This window comes from Ipomoea nil, unplaced genomic scaffold (genome assembly GCF_001879475.1).
Source record: "Ipomoea nil cultivar Tokyo-kokei standard unplaced genomic scaffold, Asagao_1.1 scaffold3142, whole genome shotgun sequence".
In the NCBI taxonomy this organism is placed as follows: domain Eukaryota; kingdom Viridiplantae; phylum Streptophyta; class Magnoliopsida; order Solanales; family Convolvulaceae; genus Ipomoea; species Ipomoea nil.
The window spans coordinates 1,555,600-1,576,697 of record NW_017619570.1 but is presented as its reverse complement, the minus strand read 5'-3'; the positions used below and the strand labels follow the sequence as shown (position 1 = coordinate 1,576,697).

The following is a 21,098-nucleotide window of genomic DNA, read 5'->3' as shown; positions in this document are numbered from 1 at the left end:
TGTGCACGCAACCTTTCCGGTCCTTTTTTCCAATTGTTGAAACCTTCTGTAACAAATGACTCTCTTCCTGCTTGTTATCCGTTGCTTTCATCATTGAATAGATAACAACATTCATCTTTGAATAGATAACAACATAAACAATATGTTGCATCTTCTGATATACTATACTCCAACCAATTACTATGATCCTTAAACCATTTAGGATTAAATCTCCTATTAACACCCGTAATCACTCTAGTAGGAACAACATGATTTTTTGGTTGACAAGAACCCATTTGTAGATATCTTCGTTGCACAATATCTCTATTATTGATATGATACTCATAAATACTTTTCCTTTTAGCCGGATCAACTTCAAGTTCATCTATGTTAAATTCAATACGAGGCCTTGCACTTAACACTTCGGGACTACCCTGACTAGATGAATCCTCAAAAGTTGATTTTCTTTTGAAGAATTTTTGCATAACTGAACAAAATTTCCAACAAACGAATAACATATTAACATATAATTCATTATTCATGAGTTCATGACAAATTGACAACCAAATGGAAAATAGAAAACAGAGCTGCTACTGCCTACTTGAATAAATGATGCAGTAAGCTGTAAGCCAAATCCAATGGAACTCAAACAATGCTACTGTAAGCCAATTCCAATGTACTGTTTGCAGAAAAAAGTCAGGGTAGCTAACTGTACTGTTTGCAAATGTTCTCATCCTCAACATTTGTTCAAAATCTCTATTGCTTTGTGATTGCACAAACTCTTGATGAGGTGATCCTCACAGCAAAAGTTAGAAGTTTAATTTCTACATTGTATAAATTATAAATATAAGGTGTTTAATTTTCAGCTTATATATTATGATTTTAATTTTAAAAAATTAAATTTTAAGTCGTGCGTAGTATTCTCATCTAATCGAAGTGATACAAAGACTATTAAATGAGTGTGAGATTTATCGAGACTAATAATAGATATGCAAATTAGATGACATCTTGTCTTGAAATCTAGTATTTGATACTTCATTACTTTTAGTCCCTGCAATTCCAGTGCTACTGCCTAATTAATGATGCAGTAAGCTGTAAGCCAATTCCAATGGAACTCAAACAAGTGAACAACTAATTATTTTTTACAATGGCAGTAAGCAGTAACAAGCAAACATTCGTGGCAACTGGCAAGGCTATGCAAATTCAATGGCTATTAGGATTTACCATCAAGCAGTAAGCCACTTCCTATGCAGCTATGCAAATTCAATGGCTATTAGGATTTAGGGCAAAATCAAATTAGGGCAAAATTAGGTGAACATGGGTAAAATTAAGCAAAATTAAGCAAACAAGTTGAACCTGGCAACGGAGTCGTCAGTCGTGGGCGGTGGCCGGTGGCGTTGGTGGTGGCGTCGGAACTCACGGTGGCTTACTGGCTGATAGATGATGGAACTTGCGGTGGGCCGTGGGCGGTGGCGTGACTTGCGATGGGCGGTGGCGTGACTGGCGTGACTTGAGGTGGGCGGAGTTGCCTCTGGAAGAGACCAATGTTCAAACCTTGACAGAGATAGGTCAGGAATTATGCTCAAAGTGGGCAGATCTCTCGTACGCACTGGCGCTGTCTGGGTTGGGAATTCAACCTTGTGGGCGAAGAGGATTGTCTAAAATAGAATTAAATACTTACTCACCAAAGTGATTTTTATTGTAAGTTATATTTGAGGCTGTACTTTTAAAAACAAAAAAAAAATAATTCACATAACAAGAAGTCTTATTTTATTAATTAAAATATAAATGTAGTAAAATGAATACAAATTGTAAAACTATCATCAATAGAAGATCATTATTTGATAAGAAGAAATGATGCTCTAAATGACATTGGTTATGGATTTTGGTTATTTAAAGGAGATTGCATAGGGAAATTATTAAAAGTTGCCAACTAATCATATATATGTAGGATTTCACATCCTTAATTTGTTACCTCGATCTAAATCCATAAACCAGATTTCTCTAGCTTTAGCTTAGAGTGCAGAGCTTAGACGACAAGACGATTCATAAAGGACATGGGCAAACGACACATATGATTGAAATTCCATGTCCTTGTCTAAATTGCACATAACTTCATTTTCCAATCCAATCCACACTTCTACTCCTCCATCTTCAGTATCCACGAAAAGAGCAAGGTCCAAGAATATTTGAGGAATGGCAATCCATATTGGCTTGCCCCACCCAAAATCAACTTCACCAAAGGGAATTTTACACAAACTACTTATACTTAGAACTTTAATCTCACCTTCATTGTAATCAGTTTTCTTTGATAGTAGGGCTTTTACCGATCTGAGAAACCCACCCTCTTGCATTTCCCTCACGTAGTCGCTTGTAAACTTGTCCATGGCTTCAACCACTCTTCCTACAAGCGACTGGCCAGTAACCTGTTCGCCGCCGCCTACTTCCCAGTCGGCGCTAGTCCCGTAGAGGATGTTGCCTAGGCACTGCGAAGGTACGGGCGGGTTCAACTTCTTTCGAAAGTTCACAATATGTGAGACTGAGTGCTTCTTGAGGATTGGGTTCACCGGTAGAGTTGCTCTTATCACTGCCGCCCATACGAACGCCGACAGCGCCTCCACTCGAGATGGACGGCGGTGGTGCTCCGATGGGTTGTACTGGTTCCTGATCCGCTCGATATCCTGCTTGCTTAAAACAAATCTTTTCGTGGTGTATTTTCCCAACTCCTTTTTCATTCCCGCATAGGCGGTGAGCATTATCTGGGAGATGTTGGAAATCGCCGGCGAGAAAATTGCGGCAACGTCCACAACGAGACCGCCGCCGGAATCAGTGGCTCCTTCCCCCCGGTTGATTGCAGCCAAGATGTTATACAATCCGGTCATCCCACCACCGTCCGCCACCCCGTGCCAAGTGCAGAACCCCACCGTAGTTCCGCCGCACCGGAACCTGGTCACCTGAACAGCTAACATTGGCATGGCCGGATCAATAACGTCTGGGTTCGGGTCAAGTGGAAGCAGCTGCCGTAGATCTTCCAGCTTCGGATGCCGGAGAAACTCACCCAAATCGTAATTTGTTACATTAGCTCGGACAAAATCTGCACCTTCATCGTTGCATTCGATTATTGATCCATCTTTAAGTCTTCCGGCCAGCGGGTACAAGATGGACAATGCCTCAGAGAGCGATTCCTTGAGCTCATCATAATCGTGGCGACGAGGGCCGGCGCCGGAGGGGTAGAAGAAAACATGGGGCCCATAAAAAGGTCCGGCAAGTACGTCAAGGAGAGAAAGCTTGTAGTATCTCAAGGTTTGGGGAGTTGGTGAAGATGGCCTCACTTTCTCTTTCTGATAAACTTCAACTTTCAGGGCCATTATTATTTATTAGGGGGATGAGTTTCAAGCTTCAACAAATTTCATGGCCACTTATGGTTACGGATGCTCTATTTAAATCCGGCGAGTTGGATAACTTCTGTTGCACGCAATCCTTAAATAATATTTTCTTATTAAAATGCATGTTACCCATTGGAGTTTTTTTGTTGAAAGCATGTTACCCATTGGAGTTAGTTTTTAATAAATATATTATTTATAAATTTTATATAGTACAAAATAAATAAATAAATAAATAAATAATATATATGATATTCTAATAATTTCACGGCTGCTGCCGGCAAGACGGCCACGACTGTCTAAGGAACACTGGAACGAGGATGGCAGCCAAGGTCGTATCCCTCGTTCCTAATCTAGAAGACGACCATGACCATCTTCCTTCGTGAAGAAAACAGCCACCGGCGGTCAGCGGTGGCTGTTTTTTTTTTTTTTATTATTATTTATTTATAATAAATAATATTTTTAATTTTTAATAAATAAAAAACATTTGTTTTAACAAATAAAATTAAATTAAAAGGACACGTGGCAACACCGTATAGGTTTAACCTGCTAAACAAGTCAATTTGGACTTAATTGAACAATTTTACCGGTTTAGGGGACTTGAATGGAGCTTTTTTTATTTAGGGGACGCAATTGCACTATCTACTCGACTTAGGGGGATAATTTGACACTTTTTCCTATTATTTATAAATTTTATGTAGTTAAAATTAAAATAAATAAAGAATATGATATTCTAAAGACTTCTTATTAAAAAAATTTATGAATGGCCACTTGTATTAAATTTTACTTTATAATGAACTAGGGTGCGTTTGGAAACTCAGAAAATGATTATTGGAAATCATTTTCTAAGTCTTCAGTGTTTGGTAAAGCGTAAAAATGTGAGTCGTCAAAGGAAAATATGCTAATTTTCTGGAAAATTGACTTCCCATCTTTTTTGGGAAGTCATTTTTTAATTTCCACATCAACACCACACCACCACCACCAACGCTATCACACCACCACCACAACCACCACCAACGCTACCACACCACCACAACCACCACCACACTACCCCAACCACTGTCACCATGAAAGTTGGTTTTTAGTGGGAGTTCTTAATGAGTATCGTCCTCAAGGAACGACTCGAAAGGACTTGAGTAGAGAGGGGTTAAACACAAGATCATTGAGTGTTTGAAAGCTAACCGTAAGGAAATAGTTGATAGCATTGAGAAACAAATATAGAAAAGAGCAATTGATTAAGTAACGACTATAATGTGGTGGTGGTGGTGTGGTGTTGATGTGGAAATTAAAAAATGACTTCCCAAAATAGATGGGAAGTCATTTTCCAAGAAAATGAGCATATTTAATAAACTTCACCCAATTAAGCTCAAATTGGGATAGAACGGTCTATTCTGCGTTAGGAACAATGGTCACAGCGGTGGGTTAGCTCTCTTCTGGAAGGAAGGCACGTCAGTCTCAATTAAATCCTACTCCAAGCATCATATCGATACAATTGTTTCCCTCAACTCTGAGGAAATAGATTTGCGATTCACAGGTTTCTATGGAAATCCACACAGAAATCGCAGACATGAATCTTGGGCTCTCCTTAAGCAGCTCTTAATCAGCTGCCCCCTCCCTTGGGCAGTCATGGGTGACTTACATCCTTCACCGGGATGAAAAACGAGGAGGCAACCCCAACCTATGTGCCTTATATCTGGCTTCCGTGAAGCTGTTGAAACAAGCGGTCTTAGGGATTTTGACTTCAATGGATATCAATGTTAGATATACAATAGTCTAACTATATGAACCATAGTGTACGAGAAACCTAACCTCGTATGATAGCGGAAGCGCCGTGTTGATCTCCAGCCATAGTTGATGTTCCTGTTGTGTTGCCTCTTAACGGTAGACCGTCAGCCATGTTTTGTCTCAGACCTGACTCAGAACCCTAGATGGTGTATTGGTGTTTACTGAGTCGTCTGAGTACCGTAACTGAATGTGCTATCTAATCCATAATCCTGTATCCCATCAATCCAGGTTATATTAGGCACAGAGTTTGGTTGACTAACAACTACTAGTTATTAAGTCCAACCAGACCACTTAATAAGCCTAGTCAACTTGCACCACTTAATTAAGGCCCTAATATATAACATATAATATATATTATTAGGGAAAATCTTACATTCTCCCACTTGGTGCAAGTACTAGCACAACCATCATCAAAGAACAAAACACACGAATCATAGTGATATGTCCTCTATTTAACCAGAGTAGTATCCATTATGATCACATGCATTTTAATTCTCCAACTTAGGTCCTTAATGAACAAACCCTATGTTTATTCTCGGTACCTTAAGGGATGTTTCTCAAAATACATTATGTGCACAACTGAAGGAGAAAACACATCCAAATTGTACAAAAGAGTACACTGTATGATCTCTAAAACTTTATAAGCATGCCTTAAGTAGAGATCTCTTCATGTTAGCATAATGCTAACTATATTCCATGACTTCTTTATAAGTTAACTTTAAGTACTATCTCTAACAGCTAAGAGCTTGAAGTTGACACGTCTGTTACTCCCACTCATCAAAAATAGCCAAAAGATAGTCAAGTCACAGAAGCATTCCAATAACTTAGACAATAAACCAAACGTCTAAGTCCATAAATTTGGAATCTTAATCATACACCACAACTTCCCAAATAACTTCAATGTCCATTTTAAATGAACTGAACATAATGAGTCTTACTTATATGTCCCACAAAATTGTTTTGAGCCTTACAACTGAAATGACCCAGGATCAATTTTGAAGAAACTAAAGACTCTATTAATCACTGAAGAATTTATTAAATGACAGTGCACCACAAATTAAATGTTTTTGTTCTAATAATTTCCTTGGTTACAAAATTTTCATAAATATGTTGCACAACCAAATGTTCAATAATTTGAACTTATGAATTTATATGAACAAATACAAGATTAATATTTGTGGAATATTTTGGACTTATTGTTTGACATACAATCAAATTTAGGATGTATGAAGCCAATTAAATCCATAAACTTTAGTGGAGTAACTTAATGATCTTTTTTTCTAAATGATCACTCCCACTGATTAAAATATTCTTCAGCGAAATTAATAAAATGAACTCAATAATATACATACTCATAATTGATTTATTGACCAACTAACAAATAAAGACATAATTCCCCACCATTAGTTGGACATACTAAATAATCAATTTTTGGTTCCAATTAAAGTCCAACGAAATAATGAAGATATATTTCCCCACCATAGTTGGACATACTAAAAAAACAAAATACATCTTTCAAAACCAAGTTAGAATTTGGCTCAAAAGATACATTTTAACATTATTGAAATCCAAGAGGTATGTCAAATCACGTAACTTACTACAGTTAGTCCGAAGAACTGAGCAAGATTCGTGGATCAATTAATAAAAGTGTCTAAATTTTGGGAAGTGACTGAAAACATGTTTTGCCAATGCAAACCATGAACCTTAGAATTATAATTGAGCTAAATTTATAAATTCTAAGAAATTGTGATAAAATTATTATCTAATGGGTTGAGGAATTTATTGACATAAACTTGCCTATGGGCTAAAGTTTTAATTCTATTAAATCCAATTAAGAAACCCTTATGATAATATTTTTCACAATTACTAAAGAGACAGAAGAATCTAGTGACATAAAACTTGCCTATGGGCTAAAGTTTTACTCAATTAGATCCAACTGAAAAATTTATTTATGATGAAACCATTATCAAATGAGTTGAAGAATCAAATGACATAAAACTTGCCTGTAGGCTAAAGTTTTATTCAATAAGATTCATTGCTATCATTATGATAAAAAAAAAACTTAAGAGATCATGTTCCTTTTCTTAATCCCTGTGGGCAAATTAAGAAATATGATCTAAGCCCGCATGGGTAGCTCAACTGGTCATAGAGGTGAAACTTTGGAATAATGACCAGGGATCGAGTCTCACCAGCGGCAGTGTGGGAACAACCTCTCAAAGTGAGGGGGGCTTCTTGTGCGCAGTGAGCACCGGTCTAGCCTCTATGGTTCATGTTCAGTTGAGTCACCATGATTTACATCCTCCCAAATGCTCTGTCGGGCCGGAGTTGGGGTTCAGCTTTTACTTTGGAATAAGAAATATGATCTAAAGTTTACACCATAAAATTAAAACTAACCATAAAGTAAATAAATAAATTTATTTCTATCATCATTGATAAAACTACTAGACTACATTCCGATACATAATTACCTGTGGGCTAAATTATGACCATAGTCTAGTATTTCATCCTGATTAATTATACAAATATAACGAAATTGCCTGTGGGCTAAATTCCATCATATTACATACAATTAACCACAAACGATATGTTCAAAACTTTATGTGATCAAAATAAACCGCTTAATATATAATTTTAACAGATTAAGGAAGTTGTGGCTACTCCCAAACCAAATTAAAATTATAAGATCACTAGACAATTATCAATTCCTTGCCTAAACTTTATGTGATTGAAACTTAACAATCTTAGGTAGCTGAATATGCTGTAGCATTTCCTTAATTAACCAAGATTGAAAACTTAAGAGATTTCAGTAAATTAAAGATGCTTTGGCTATTCTTTAATGAACCGAAATAAAATCACATTGACAAGAAATACTTAAAAAATTTTGACAAACAAATTATACCAAATTGTGATGGGAAAATCTGAATATACTCCAAGGAAAGGTGGTTAGAGACTAAGTCTCACTGAAAACCAATTCCTTAAATAGAGTATCAATTTAAGGAGACTAGTGGCACAAGATGTTCTTAAGTCATGGCCATTAAAATTAGTATGTCTCCCCGATTCATATATACTTAATGTATAATTGTTTTGAGGGTATAAACCAGTAAACTGTATGGTATACACCAGAAAACTGTAGGGTTCACCTATGATTAAAGCTTAAATGGTGAACTAAATTAGCGGACTAAACGTGCTTAAATTCAGGCACTACCGCAACTAAAGTTTATGCATAAGTCCAACTTAAATAAGGAACTACTATAATTCCATCCCAAAGTATGCATTGCTAAAGGCATAATAAAATTGCATAATTTAAAAACATAATATTATGCGGTGGACAAATATGCATAAAATTAAGCATTAAAATCATATATTCCAAATAAATTGCATAACTTAAAGCAATTTACAATATGAGATTTTAAAGTATAAACTTAATATTCAAACACCGATGAGTCCAAACCAAAAGAGACCCAACATTTTGAATAATAATGTACTGAATATATACTTTAAAATTTTGTTTAAACTGTAAGCCCATGGGAAAATGTTTTAATGCATAAAAATCAAATTTATGAGAAATAACTGAATTTACAAATTCAAACAATATCAAACCAAAAGGATATGCTAGCATTTGTAAATTAAAATCTCACAAACCCTAATTGCATAATTAAACTTAATATTATGCACTTAATATGATCGAATGCATAAAACAATCTAGAAAGTATGAACCAACTAAAGAATATGAATTTATACCAAATATTCATACTTAACCAAACATGGGCAATAAGAACTAAAATCATAATTCCAAGAACTAAATGAATTATGAAATTAATGGCAAAAGTCAATTGCCTAGCAAACATATTTTTCCAAAATTACTAAATTGATTCAAAATCACTCTCCATAACTCAGTTAATAATAATAATATTATTATTATTAATGACAAAATTGCAAATAACCAAAATAGCAATAAATAGCCATAATAATATTATCACATTAAGTAGGAGACTAAATATGGAAAAACAGTGGTTAAAACCGCTAACATTTATAAACGTTTTCGGATAAAATTTTGAAAACTTAATAAAATTTGAAGTCCGAAAAATATTAATGTCCAGAAAATTATTTTCTGAACTGGAGTATTGTCACATAAATTTATTTGGAAACAGTTCAAGATACACATCTGAATACCATAAAAATACTAATGTCATCATTAATCATTAATTATTAATAGTAATAAGTAACATTATAATCACTATTAACATTAATTATAACAACAAAGTAAAGTATGGTAATGCACCTTTAAATGTTTTCCTTTTTTCTAAAGATAAAATATGTGACTAGTCCAAATTAGCGGTTTAACTATAACTGTAGCACTAATTATCAAAAATAACCGTAAAAGATAATTAATGGCTAACCTTAATGATGCAAACTGCATCTCTCCATTGCGCTAACAACGATGGTGATCCACAAGAGAAGAAAAACTCCAGAATTCTCCCAATCTTCACTATCGGTGACAATAAACTCGATGCAGCGTCCAATGGTACGTTAAAAAATTTATTGTAGGACTTAATTACCAACATTAATAGTCATGTAAAATAAAGTGGTAATCATGCCAATGTACCAAATATAGCAGATTACCATTAAATGCTAATTATTATGAAAAGTAATAAAATGAGATTAGCCCCTAAACTTAATAACAGTAATTAATAATGCTAATTAATAATAATTACAATAAAGGCAAAACTGTAATTAAGGGATGCCAAATACTAATCTCAATTTACCACATAATAATTAACCATGACTATTATGATACTTAGGGAGACTGAAGTTAAAGTAATAACCAAATTACCATTATATAGACAATATACCAACTATATTGCTTTTGCCATAAAATTAAAGACTTAATATTATTATTAAGGCACTGGAAACTATTGATAGATTAAAAATTAATCAACTTAAATAATAGTTATAATTCTTAATGGCCAAAATAACAATTAAAACCTTAAATCCTTAATGTCTCAAAACTGGCCAAGACAATACTTATAGCACTTAATCACTCAAATTAGGCTCACAAACCTCAATGGCCCAAGTGAATTATAACATGAATGATAAATGTGGTCTAGTACTGAAATAGACCCAAAACTTAATATTATTACCAACGATGAATACCAAAATATGGTAGTTAGTAATAATTATAACTTAATAAGCATGCTATAAGGAGCTATAATTATTATTAAAATATCAATCAAAATGGTGGGATCCATACTTTAATGACCCAAGATAGGTCCCAAATAGCTTGTTCAAAATAAGTTCTAAAGTCCCTGAGACACATAGAACTAAAATGTGCTCAAAATTAAGAGAAAACCAAACAAGCTGCTTTAGTAGACCATAATGTCCAAAATTGGCCTAAGGATCCAAAATTGAATGATATTTTAATAATGAATTTATGAGTTAATAACATGCTAAATCCAACTTTAATGCATGCTATTATGAATGTATAATTATAATAATAATTTATGAATATACAAAGTATGCTTGGATTTTTGCATATTAATATATTAATATATTATTATTAACTCATAAATTCTTAATAAATAGCAACACTTGAGGCAATTTAATATAAACCTCAAAATTAAATTAGAATTCAAACAGCAAATTTAAAACTTAATATTTGCCCAAAATTGAATGATAATTTAATAATAACTGAAAGAGGAATTAATTTAATCAATTAATTAGAAGAAGTCCAAATATGATGATGGAGATCTAAAGCAAGCCCAATACTTAAGTAGGCCCAAGATTTTTTTTTTTTAATTTAAAGTATTGGACCAGGTCTGCCCCAATGGGCCTGACCCGGCCCAAAACTTATAACCCATCATCATCCGTCATCTTCTTCATAGCTCAACCAAAGACCAAACCCTAGCAGCCATGAGAACATCAGCAGCGTCGACCGAAACGAGGAGCAGCACTAGATGTCGCCGGCGTCGCCTGAAGGAGGAAATGGAGCAGCAACATCGCCGGGAAACCCAGCTTCGCTCCGCCGAGTCTCCTCTCCGCAACACCAGAGACAGCCGGCTCTGCTCGCGACGCCGCCCATCGTCCGCCGCCGTCGACAGAGGCCAGCGGCGCATTGACCACAACCAAAAGCACCGGCGCCATAGTGATGACTCAACCGAAGGGAGAACAACGAGAGTCACTCCAGCCATCTACCATGGTCGCCGACGTGGACAACAACCGGAACCGGCGAAACATATTCGGCTAACAGTATGGCAGTAGCCAGTAGGAGAAATAATTTTGAAAATAAATCAAAATTATACATTAGGCTCAGAAAATTTATTACGGAGCAATAGTAATTAATTCACCTAAAACATACACACTGAATTGCTTAATTATATCATGACTAAATAGATATAGTTTGTATGTATATTTCAACGAATTAATTTACAAAACATATACAAAAACTTTATGTATATGAAACTTAACTTAATATTGTTTTAGGCAAAACAATCAACCAGGCAGAGATTATGAAGGCTCTGATACCAAATGTTAGATATAAAATAACCTAACTATATGAACCATAGTGTACGAGAAACCTAACCTCGTATGATAGCGGAAGCGCCGTGTTGATCTCCAGCCATAGTTGATGTTCCTGTTGTGTTGCCTCTTAACGGTAGACCGTCAGCCATGTTTTGTCTCAGACCTGACTCAGAATCCTAGATGGTGTATTGGTGTCTACTGAGCGGTCTGAGTACCGTAACTGAATGTGCTATCTAATCCATAATCCTGTATCCCATCAATCCAGGTTATATTAGGCACAAAGTTTGATTGACTAACAACTACTAGTTATTAAGTCCAACCAGACCACTTAATAAGCCTAGTCAACTTGCACCACTTAATTAAGACCCTAATATATAATATATAATATATATTATTAAGGAAAATCTTACCCTTAGTTCACCTGGAAACAATCCAAAGGCACTCCGAACTAGGTCAAAGCTAAACTCGACAGGATTCTAACCACTGACTCCTAGTGCAACCTCTTCCCGCAAAAAGTGATCACATGTCGCTGCATCTCCAGATTCTGCCGCCGCTTACTCCTAATCCAGGAGCTGCGCTGGCTTCCGGTTTGAAAATCTTAGGCTTCGTGAAGCTCACTACAGAAACATCATATCATCGTTGAAAGCACAGTCAGAGTCCTCATGGATAGGGTGGGAAGTTGCGGTAAAGCCATATAGATATGGGGAAAAATTTTGCCCGCAATTTCCAACAGCGGCTCGACTATTGGCGCAGACGTATGGAAGCAACAAAGCATAGGAGTGATTCTTGTGGCATATCCTCCTACAAGCCAGGGAAGCTCAGATTGAATACCTTCGAGTCCTACAACAACAAAGTCACTATTGGCGCCAACGTGCGAAACAATTTTGGCTCATGGATGGCGACACAAACTCGAACTACTTCCATAAATCTGTCCAACGTAGACAACAAGCTACTGCCTTACAAAACTCAAAGATATCAATGGACTCTGGATAGATCGAGGTACCCAACTAGACTCCCTAATCACACAATATTTTCATGATCTTTTTTGTCCTGCTTTGGGAAACTTTGATTCTGTGATTAACGGCATTGAACCTATCATTAATGACGTGCATAATACCACCATGAGTAGAAGGGTTTCTATCCAGGAAGTCAAAGATGCGTTATTTGACATGAAATATGAGAACTCTCCTGGCTCTAGCGGTTTAAATCTGGAGTTTTTCCAACACTTTTGGGACATTCTTGGTAGTGAACTACTTACCTTCTGTGCTGATTTCTTTCGTACTGGCCAACTGCCTGCTAGTAATAATTCCACACATATTGTGTTAATACCTAAGAAAAATAAACCGGAGTGTATGGGGGACCTTAAACCTCACTACAAAAAATTTCGCATTTAGTGATAACAGAAGTTGTCACCAAAACTATCGATTTTGGTCACTATTGAAATTAGAGACCAATTTTTGAAGTCATTACCCATTGTCACTATATCCTCCGTCACTATTGTAGTATTTGAAAAGTTGTCACAATTACTCAAGACTTTTGTGACAATGTTTACGTACACTAAAAGTAGTATTTGAGTGATAACAATAGTGGTCACAATAAATGTATAATTTGTGACCAAATATGTAATTACAAAAAATTGATCTAGTGACAACTAAAATTGTTGCAATTAATTATTTTATTGTGACAACGGTTTAGTCACAATAGTTGTACCTTTTTGTGAGAATTGTTCTTGATGCAAAAATGATTATCAGTGACCTAAAAAGTGATAACCAAAAAATTACTATGTTATGACAACAATAATGGTAACAAATGTTGAATTTATTTGTGATTAAAGAAGTTAACTCTAAAACAATCATTAGTGTTAACTAAAGTCGCACAACAATTCAATTTCTTGTAACCATCATCTTCGTCACTTAAATAAGTTGAAATAATGTCACAATTATCAATCGTAATGTTTTTATAAGTGACCATTACTTGCTCACAAAATTATTTTTTTTTTCAAATAATACAAGCCAAATGCACACAATATAAAATTATTTATTTTAAAATCTCGTCAAAATTAAATGTTTTAATTTAATTATTATCTGGAATAAAATAATTCATTCATCAAATGTTACTCGTCAAATTAAAATAATATTAAAAAGAAGACCTCATTGTCTAACAAATATATGTTGTAAGAAATACAACAGGATCCAAATAATACCTAGTTGCTAGTTCACACCAAATTACTTTGACACAAACTTGAATGCAATTTTTGTGGCAAACATTGATTACTGTTATAAATATTATTATTATGGACATTATTATATATATATATGGTAGTAGTTGCAATTGATAGGTTACTACCTTTTATATGTATTGTAATTACCTTATATTTGGTGATACCTTTGTATAAGAATTCTAACGATGAATGAAAAAACGACTGGCTTTCCTCCCCACTTTCTGTCTATTCTGGCTCTAACCATCCTCGGTGAATTGAGAAGTCCAGAACCGCTTGGTTGTCCAGAAGCGCGATCTCTTCTTAGAAGAAGCCGGCGACGGAAGAGATTTCCTCTTCAGCGGCTGAATCTGAAAGTGGATCGAGGCAGATCGAATTTCCGGTCGGGGCGCAACGGAAGATCGCCATTGCCGTCGATATCAGCGACGAGAGAGCCTATGCCGTGAAGTGGGCAGTCTAGAACTACCTCCGACCCGGCGACGCCGTAATCCTGCTCCACGTCTGCCCCACCTCCGCCCTCTACAGCGCCGTTTTGAGGCGCCATCGATCTCTCCACGCTGGAAGAAAGCGATACAGTTCGACCACCGGTCACACCAGAGGAGGCGTCGCAGCCGGCGATCGGATGTCGGAGCCCGAGACCAGGTCGGCCTTCTCTCCGTGCTTCCGATTGGTCACGCCCCAGAAAGCGTCACAGCCCATCGACCGCTGGCGGCTAGCGACAATAACATCATTGAATACACGGCGAAAAGATCAGCAAATTGGTGAACGGTATTTCTTATGAATTGCCTAGTGAAATTTATGGTTACTGTGGGCTAAATTTCTTTGCATAAATTTTGGGGCATGATTCTGAATATTGCATAACTTCATATTCCTTTTGCCTATTACACCTATGTACAAAGTTAATATGTCGCATGAGTGCTAAGTTAATGGTAAAATGAGAGCAAGAAAGAAATTTGCACATGGAATAAGATTTGCTCCTATTTGCTTCTCTACTATGCATGTAATTCAAGCAATTTCTAGCAGGGCTGGTTTTGATGATTCCAGAAGAATCCAATTTAAGCTTACATGCATTTTTCAATATATTAGAGAGAAGATGTGATTGTCAACTATGTATTATTTTGTAGGGATTCTCTATTGAGAGCTTATCAAGGAATTTAGTCTGTGATGCATACGGTCATGTGTTTCTCATTTTTTCTTGTGTGTTCGTCATATGATGATCCCAACTGAAGTAATGGGGAAGCAATCTATCATCCCAAATTTCAGGATTGGTGCTCTTTCTAGTTTCTAATCTAAAGGATTCTTTTCAGAAAATCTGAAGTATAGATGATAGATAATTCAGTTGTTTGCTTAAGTTTGTGTGAAAAATTGTTTACAGAGGTTCTCTTCATAATGGGAGGCCAGAAGCTTCCGAATTAATGTGAGAACTCCCCTTAAGCTTGTGAAAAGAGTAAAAGGTCTGCAAGTAAAAAAAAAAAAAATGGCACTTGTATAGACAGAAATGTTGGGGCGTACGGCTAGGTACTTAAATAGATGATCTATTTTTTTTCCAATCCGCACTCTTATGAAAAGGTCAATTTTACATGTTTACATGTTTTGAATGTCATTAACTTTACGTTAGATTATATTTATATCTAACATGTGATATTAGAGTTTCATACCTATGCATAGTTAATTAGCTATGTGCTTCATGTTATTGCCTATAATAATTATATATATGTCAATGGATTATTATTAATGACAGACTATAGTCAACATGTAGTATAATACTCATCCATTGCCTTAAATTTGAGAGCATTTATTTGCTCAAATTTGTGACCATGGTAAACATCATAAAAGAGAATTTGTTGAGTTTACTCTCAATGGTAACAATTATCTGCTATAGGCCATATATGTTGAGACTTATCTCGCTCATATATATGATCATTACAATCCAGAGTTACATTCTAGAAAATATTGTTAAGAGCATATCAGAGTATGTGGTAACTTATTCTTGGGTTGTGTACCATAAAACAGTGACATAGTTATGTTAAGGTGCACCTGTCGTTGCTAAACCTTAGCTTGCATGTGATAACAATTTAAATGCTATGTCCTAAATGTGGTGATCTTTGTTAATGCCTATGATTTCAAAATTAAAGCTCTCAATTTTGAATATATATTTGCCCATAAAGTAAATTAAGAGCTCTGATTTTACTATTTCACTCCTTAGACCAAACCTTAATAGTGAATGTCCATTTTACTATGTCACATATTCCATATTATATTAATCCCTGAAGGATTGCTTTGGTCAATAAATTGTTATGATCTTCTTTTGACTAAATTTAAAAATTTAGGATGTTTATTTCGTCTCTGAATGTGACTAGTACAATATAATATCGTTACGCAAGTGAATCTTTATAAGCACTTTGTACATAGTGCGAGTCTCATTGTTTTCTAAACTAGTCATCTTGTACTCCAGTAGCAGTACATGCATGACGAACTTATACTAAGTATTTTGAATGTCATTGTTTTTAAAAGACATCAAAAACTTAATTTTTGCGGGAATATAAACTTTGAGTTTTAAATCTTCCCCACTTGACAATGTGTTTTGGTCAATGGACTATATTTTAATAAGCTCGGAAAGATTCTGAATATATCTTTGCGTGATTAACGACTCATGACTCGTGAATGAAGTCTGCAACTTCTATTTTTAATGCTATGCTACTATGCAAAAATGCTATGTGTTTTAACCGCCAAAAGTGAGCCATATCATGTTGGTTTGCCTGAAGCAAACAAATTGTTAATATTTGATAATATTTCAACATCTATACTTCTTTTGGCGTTTAATCTCCCTAAGATTGTCAAATGTTCCACTCATTTTTGTTCAATGTGTATGCTTGCCCTATCTGATTTTATGTCACTTGTGGTAAATTTCATATACGTTTGAGAACTTATTGTATTGTGATAATCTTTACATTTTAGAGACTCGTTTTTTTTAATTATGGCATGAGAAATTGGGTCACTTAGGGCAAAAATAATGAGTTAGATATTATAATTTCTTATCCACATGAGTATTTTATAGAGCATGTGTGAAGGAGAAATTATCGAATTATCTGTTTTGGGGATATACTTTTGTTTTAAATCCAAATCTAACTCACTGCATATCACAATAAACATTTCCCTAGTACATGGTTTCAAAATAAACATTTCCCTATCTGCGTTATTATATATAGTGCGTAGTCTATATCAATATATCACCATCACAGCGTACCTCTAAAAAGGCTACCAAAGAAACCTCTGTCTCTTGATTAATTAATACCAAGAGCACATGATAGGAGATAATACATATCCTTAGGTATGCTGACTGCATAATTAATGAAGATTGTTTCTCGGCATTAGGGGGAGATAAGAGTTCAAATTTAATAGAGTGTCAAGAAATTTCATAAAATGAAAATATCTTCATTATTTAAATCCATGTACTAGTTAAGACTGAACTGGAAGTTCAGAAGATAATCTATTTGCGATATTAGCAAATAAATTTGCCAAATACATCATACTGATCATAAAAGAGTGACTAGGTCCCGTGTACTTTCCCCAACTAGGACCAAATATATCTACTGATACTCCTTGATACAAAGTGTTGGAGATCTATCGGTGTATGTAAGAGATAAGAATCATTATACTAGATCTAGTAAATAAATATTGTCACTCTTGGAAAAGCTTGAATAATTTAGTCCTGGATACGCTCGTCCAGATGATGAGAAACCTTAGTCAATTAATAGCTGCACCACACAAACATAATACTAGGGATGCAGGACAACCAGATGTGATCTGAATAATAGTGGAAAATGTCTAGAATCTGGTTGACTTAAATATTGCCATGAACAATTATAAATATGGGAGAAATTCTTGAAAAATGTTATAAGTTGTCGACAAAACAATTGCCTTCAAATTGCTCAAATTATATGACAATCTGGATCCAGAACTAGGTGCCAGAAGCGCCTAGATTGATTAACGTATAAAGAGAGCAATTAAAGGCATATACAGCTCAACTCACTAATATATTTCTTTCGTACACCATTGAGGTATTAACCCTGTAGGTTACAAATGGTGTGGAAGGAAAACAAGAATAACGAGGTGATAAGATATGAAGCGAGTCTGTAGCTTATGGGTTCACGCAGAGACCCTTAATTGATTTTAAACAAATATACTCTCCCACGATAAATGGCAATAAGTTCCCTACATAATATTATTGGCAGAATAATAAACTTAGATATGCAACTAATATTAATTTCAAAAGTCCTCGAAGGATTTTAAGTTCTCAAAGTGAGAAAAAGTGAAAATCGCAACATTAAAATATTAAGGTATTTATTTGACCTGAAATAGTTAATAATTGACCGAGTATTTTCCTCTCGAAGAAGGAATATGTATTTATTATGTGCCATTATGTACTCTTTAAAGAGTTGCGAATGGAGTTATTATCCTCATGAAGAAGGAATAATATGTACCTTTATGTGCTCGATAAAGGGTTCATAATGAACTTATTTATTCATTATCTCAGTCAATATTTATAGTGTAAACATCAATGAAATATCTAAACAATTTGATGATATCAGTTCATGTCTAAAGACGGAGTCTTTTTTTGTTTTTTGTTTTTTTTTTAATAAAAGGCTTGAAAAATCTAAGTATTATCTTGACTTGAAGATCGAGTTTTTCCTTGAAGAATTTTATACACCAGTTAGCCAATATATGATTTTGATTGGATACTTAGACAAACAAATATGCAATGGCTACTTGGGTACTGTCTATTATTTTGTATCCTCATAATGCCAAGTTGCAAAACTGGTTGTACTATACTTACCTCCATTGTCCCATAGAGGGTCAATAAAAGGATATATAATGAAATACTTTTGACTAGATACTATGATATTAATATTATACCACGTGAACTCCAGAAGAGTCACGACATTATTATAGAGTATATTTATTCAATTGACAGTTGTATATATTTATTTACAAAATTTCTCTATACAGTTTGGAAATTTAATGTATGGGAATTAAGGATTGTTATCTTGAGGGGGAGTATCATTTTACATGAATCAATCCTGAAGATTGTGTCTTAGATGACTAACGGTTGTACTCTTTTCCTTAGTTAAGTTTTTCCCCACGAGTTTTTCTTTAAATTTAAGGTTTTTAATGAGGCAGTTAATCTAAAACAAGAATACACATACATCATGCACTCTTTTCCTCAACTAGTTTTCCCGCTAAGTTTTCTAGTGAGGTTTTTAACGAGACATGAGTATGATATAGTAACGTAAATGGGGAAAAGTTGCAAAATAATTGCTTAAGTAGACAAACCCCAAAATTCTAAAGATTATGTCGATTGTGCCCTGAAGGCTTATGGTTGTACTCTTTTTCCCTTAACTAAGTTTTTCCCACAGGGTTTCTTAAGTTAAGGTTTTTAATGAGGCAATCAGTACAAAATATGTTCTTATAAATATCATGTACTCTTTTCTTCAACTAGGTTTTTTCCACGTGATTTTCCTAGTGAAGTTTTTAACGAGGCATGAATATATACATTTATACTCTTTTGTCTAGGTTTTTCCCACAGGGTTTTCCTAGCAAATTTTTACAAGGCAGGATCATGTCAAATAATGTCCAAGGGGGAGTGTTATAAATATTATTATTATGGACATTATTATATATATGGTAGTAGTTGCAATTGATAGGTTACTACCTTTTATATGTATTGTAATTACCTTATATTTGGTGATACCTTTGTATAAGAATTCTAACGATGAATGAAAAGACGACTGGCTTTCCTCCCCACTTTCTGTCTATTCTGAATATTCTTACAACAATTACAACATAATTTCACACAATATTCATTTGTTTAATTATAGTGACAAAGTCATTGTAACAACTAATTACTCGTCACAATTATCATAAATTAGTGACAAAACATGAAATCAACACAATTATTGTCACAATTTAGTAATTTTTGTTACGGAATTATTGAGCGTCACAAATATTTGTAATAATTTTATCACAAAAAATGATAATATTTGTGACAATAGTTTTTTTTTTCTCACAATTGTTTCTCATTTCTAATGGTACTAACCAATTGTATTTTTATTAACAAAAAAAATTGTCACAAAAATGACAAACAAAAGTGACCAACAACTATTTGTCACAAAAAGTACATAATTTTGTGTCCACATTATATTTTGTCACAATTACATTCATTCCGCCATAATTATAATGCCGCAAAAATACACTTACATTTAGTGACAACAAATAGTGGCAACGTATGCTATGATACTATTATTGTAGTAATAGTGACAATGTATTTGTAACAAATACTTACTTGTCACAATTACCATACTATCTGTGACAAAAAAAAAAAAAAAAGTTATCACAATTATCCCACACAATAATTTTGAATTATTTTTTTGTCACAAAAAGGGTATTATTTGTGATTAAATTATGAAGTGTCACAAAAGATTTGTCACTAAATGTCTTCATTCTTGTAGTTCCTATTGCTCTATGCAACACCCTCTATAAGCTTCTATCAAAGATACTTGCAAACCGTATCAAACCTTTTCTCCCCACTATTGTGTCTGATTCCTAATCAACCTTTGTGCCTGGTCGTTTAATCTCATATAACATCATGATTGCCTATGAAATCAACCACTACCTCAAAAGAAAGAGTCAGGGCAAGGAAGGCTATGTTGGTGTCAAGCTTGATATGAGTAAAGCCTTTGATAGAGTCAATTGGGATTTCCTTCTGATCGTCATCTCTAAATTGGGTTTCTCTAGCCACATTGTTCGTTTAATCCGAGAAATGGTCTTCATTGTGAATTACACCATCCTTCTTGAGGGTAGAGCCATTGGAACTGTCATACCAAAAAGGGGTCTAAGACAAGGTGATCCCATATCACCTTATCTTTTCATCTTAATTCTTGAGGTTTTTCACCTAATGCTCCAAAAACTACAAAGAGAGGGAACCCTCGATGGTGTTGCTATTGCCAAAGGTGCCACCATTATCACTAACCTCTTCTTTGCCGACGACTACTACATTTTCTGTAAAGCCACCCACTTTGAGGCCAATATTTTAAAGAACACAATTCAGTCATTTGCTTTAGCCTCAGGTCAAACTGTCAACTATTCCAAACCCACCCTTAACTTCAGCAAGAATACAGATGGGAATTACCTTGGTCTACCTTCTCTTATAGGTC

General features: G+C 34.7%; 1 protein-coding gene across 2 annotated transcripts in view; it reads right to left on the bottom strand.

Moving 5' to 3' along the window:
• Window positions 1-1,726: 1,726 nt before the first annotated feature.
• LOC109166957 (vinorine synthase-like) overlaps window positions 1,727-21,098 on the bottom strand; it is a 29,244-nt gene continuing 9,872 nt past the window's right edge. Inside the window, exon 2 of one of the 2 annotated variants that reach the window (XM_019315860.1) lies at window positions 1,727-2,405. In XM_019315860.1, the coding sequence (XP_019171405.1) occupies window positions 1,995-2,405 (411 nt within the window). In that variant the 3' untranslated portion in view covers window positions 1,727-1,994. Of the gene's footprint in view, window positions 3,413-21,098 lie in introns of those variants that run through there. The other variant, XM_019315861.1, reaches the window with a different exon arrangement.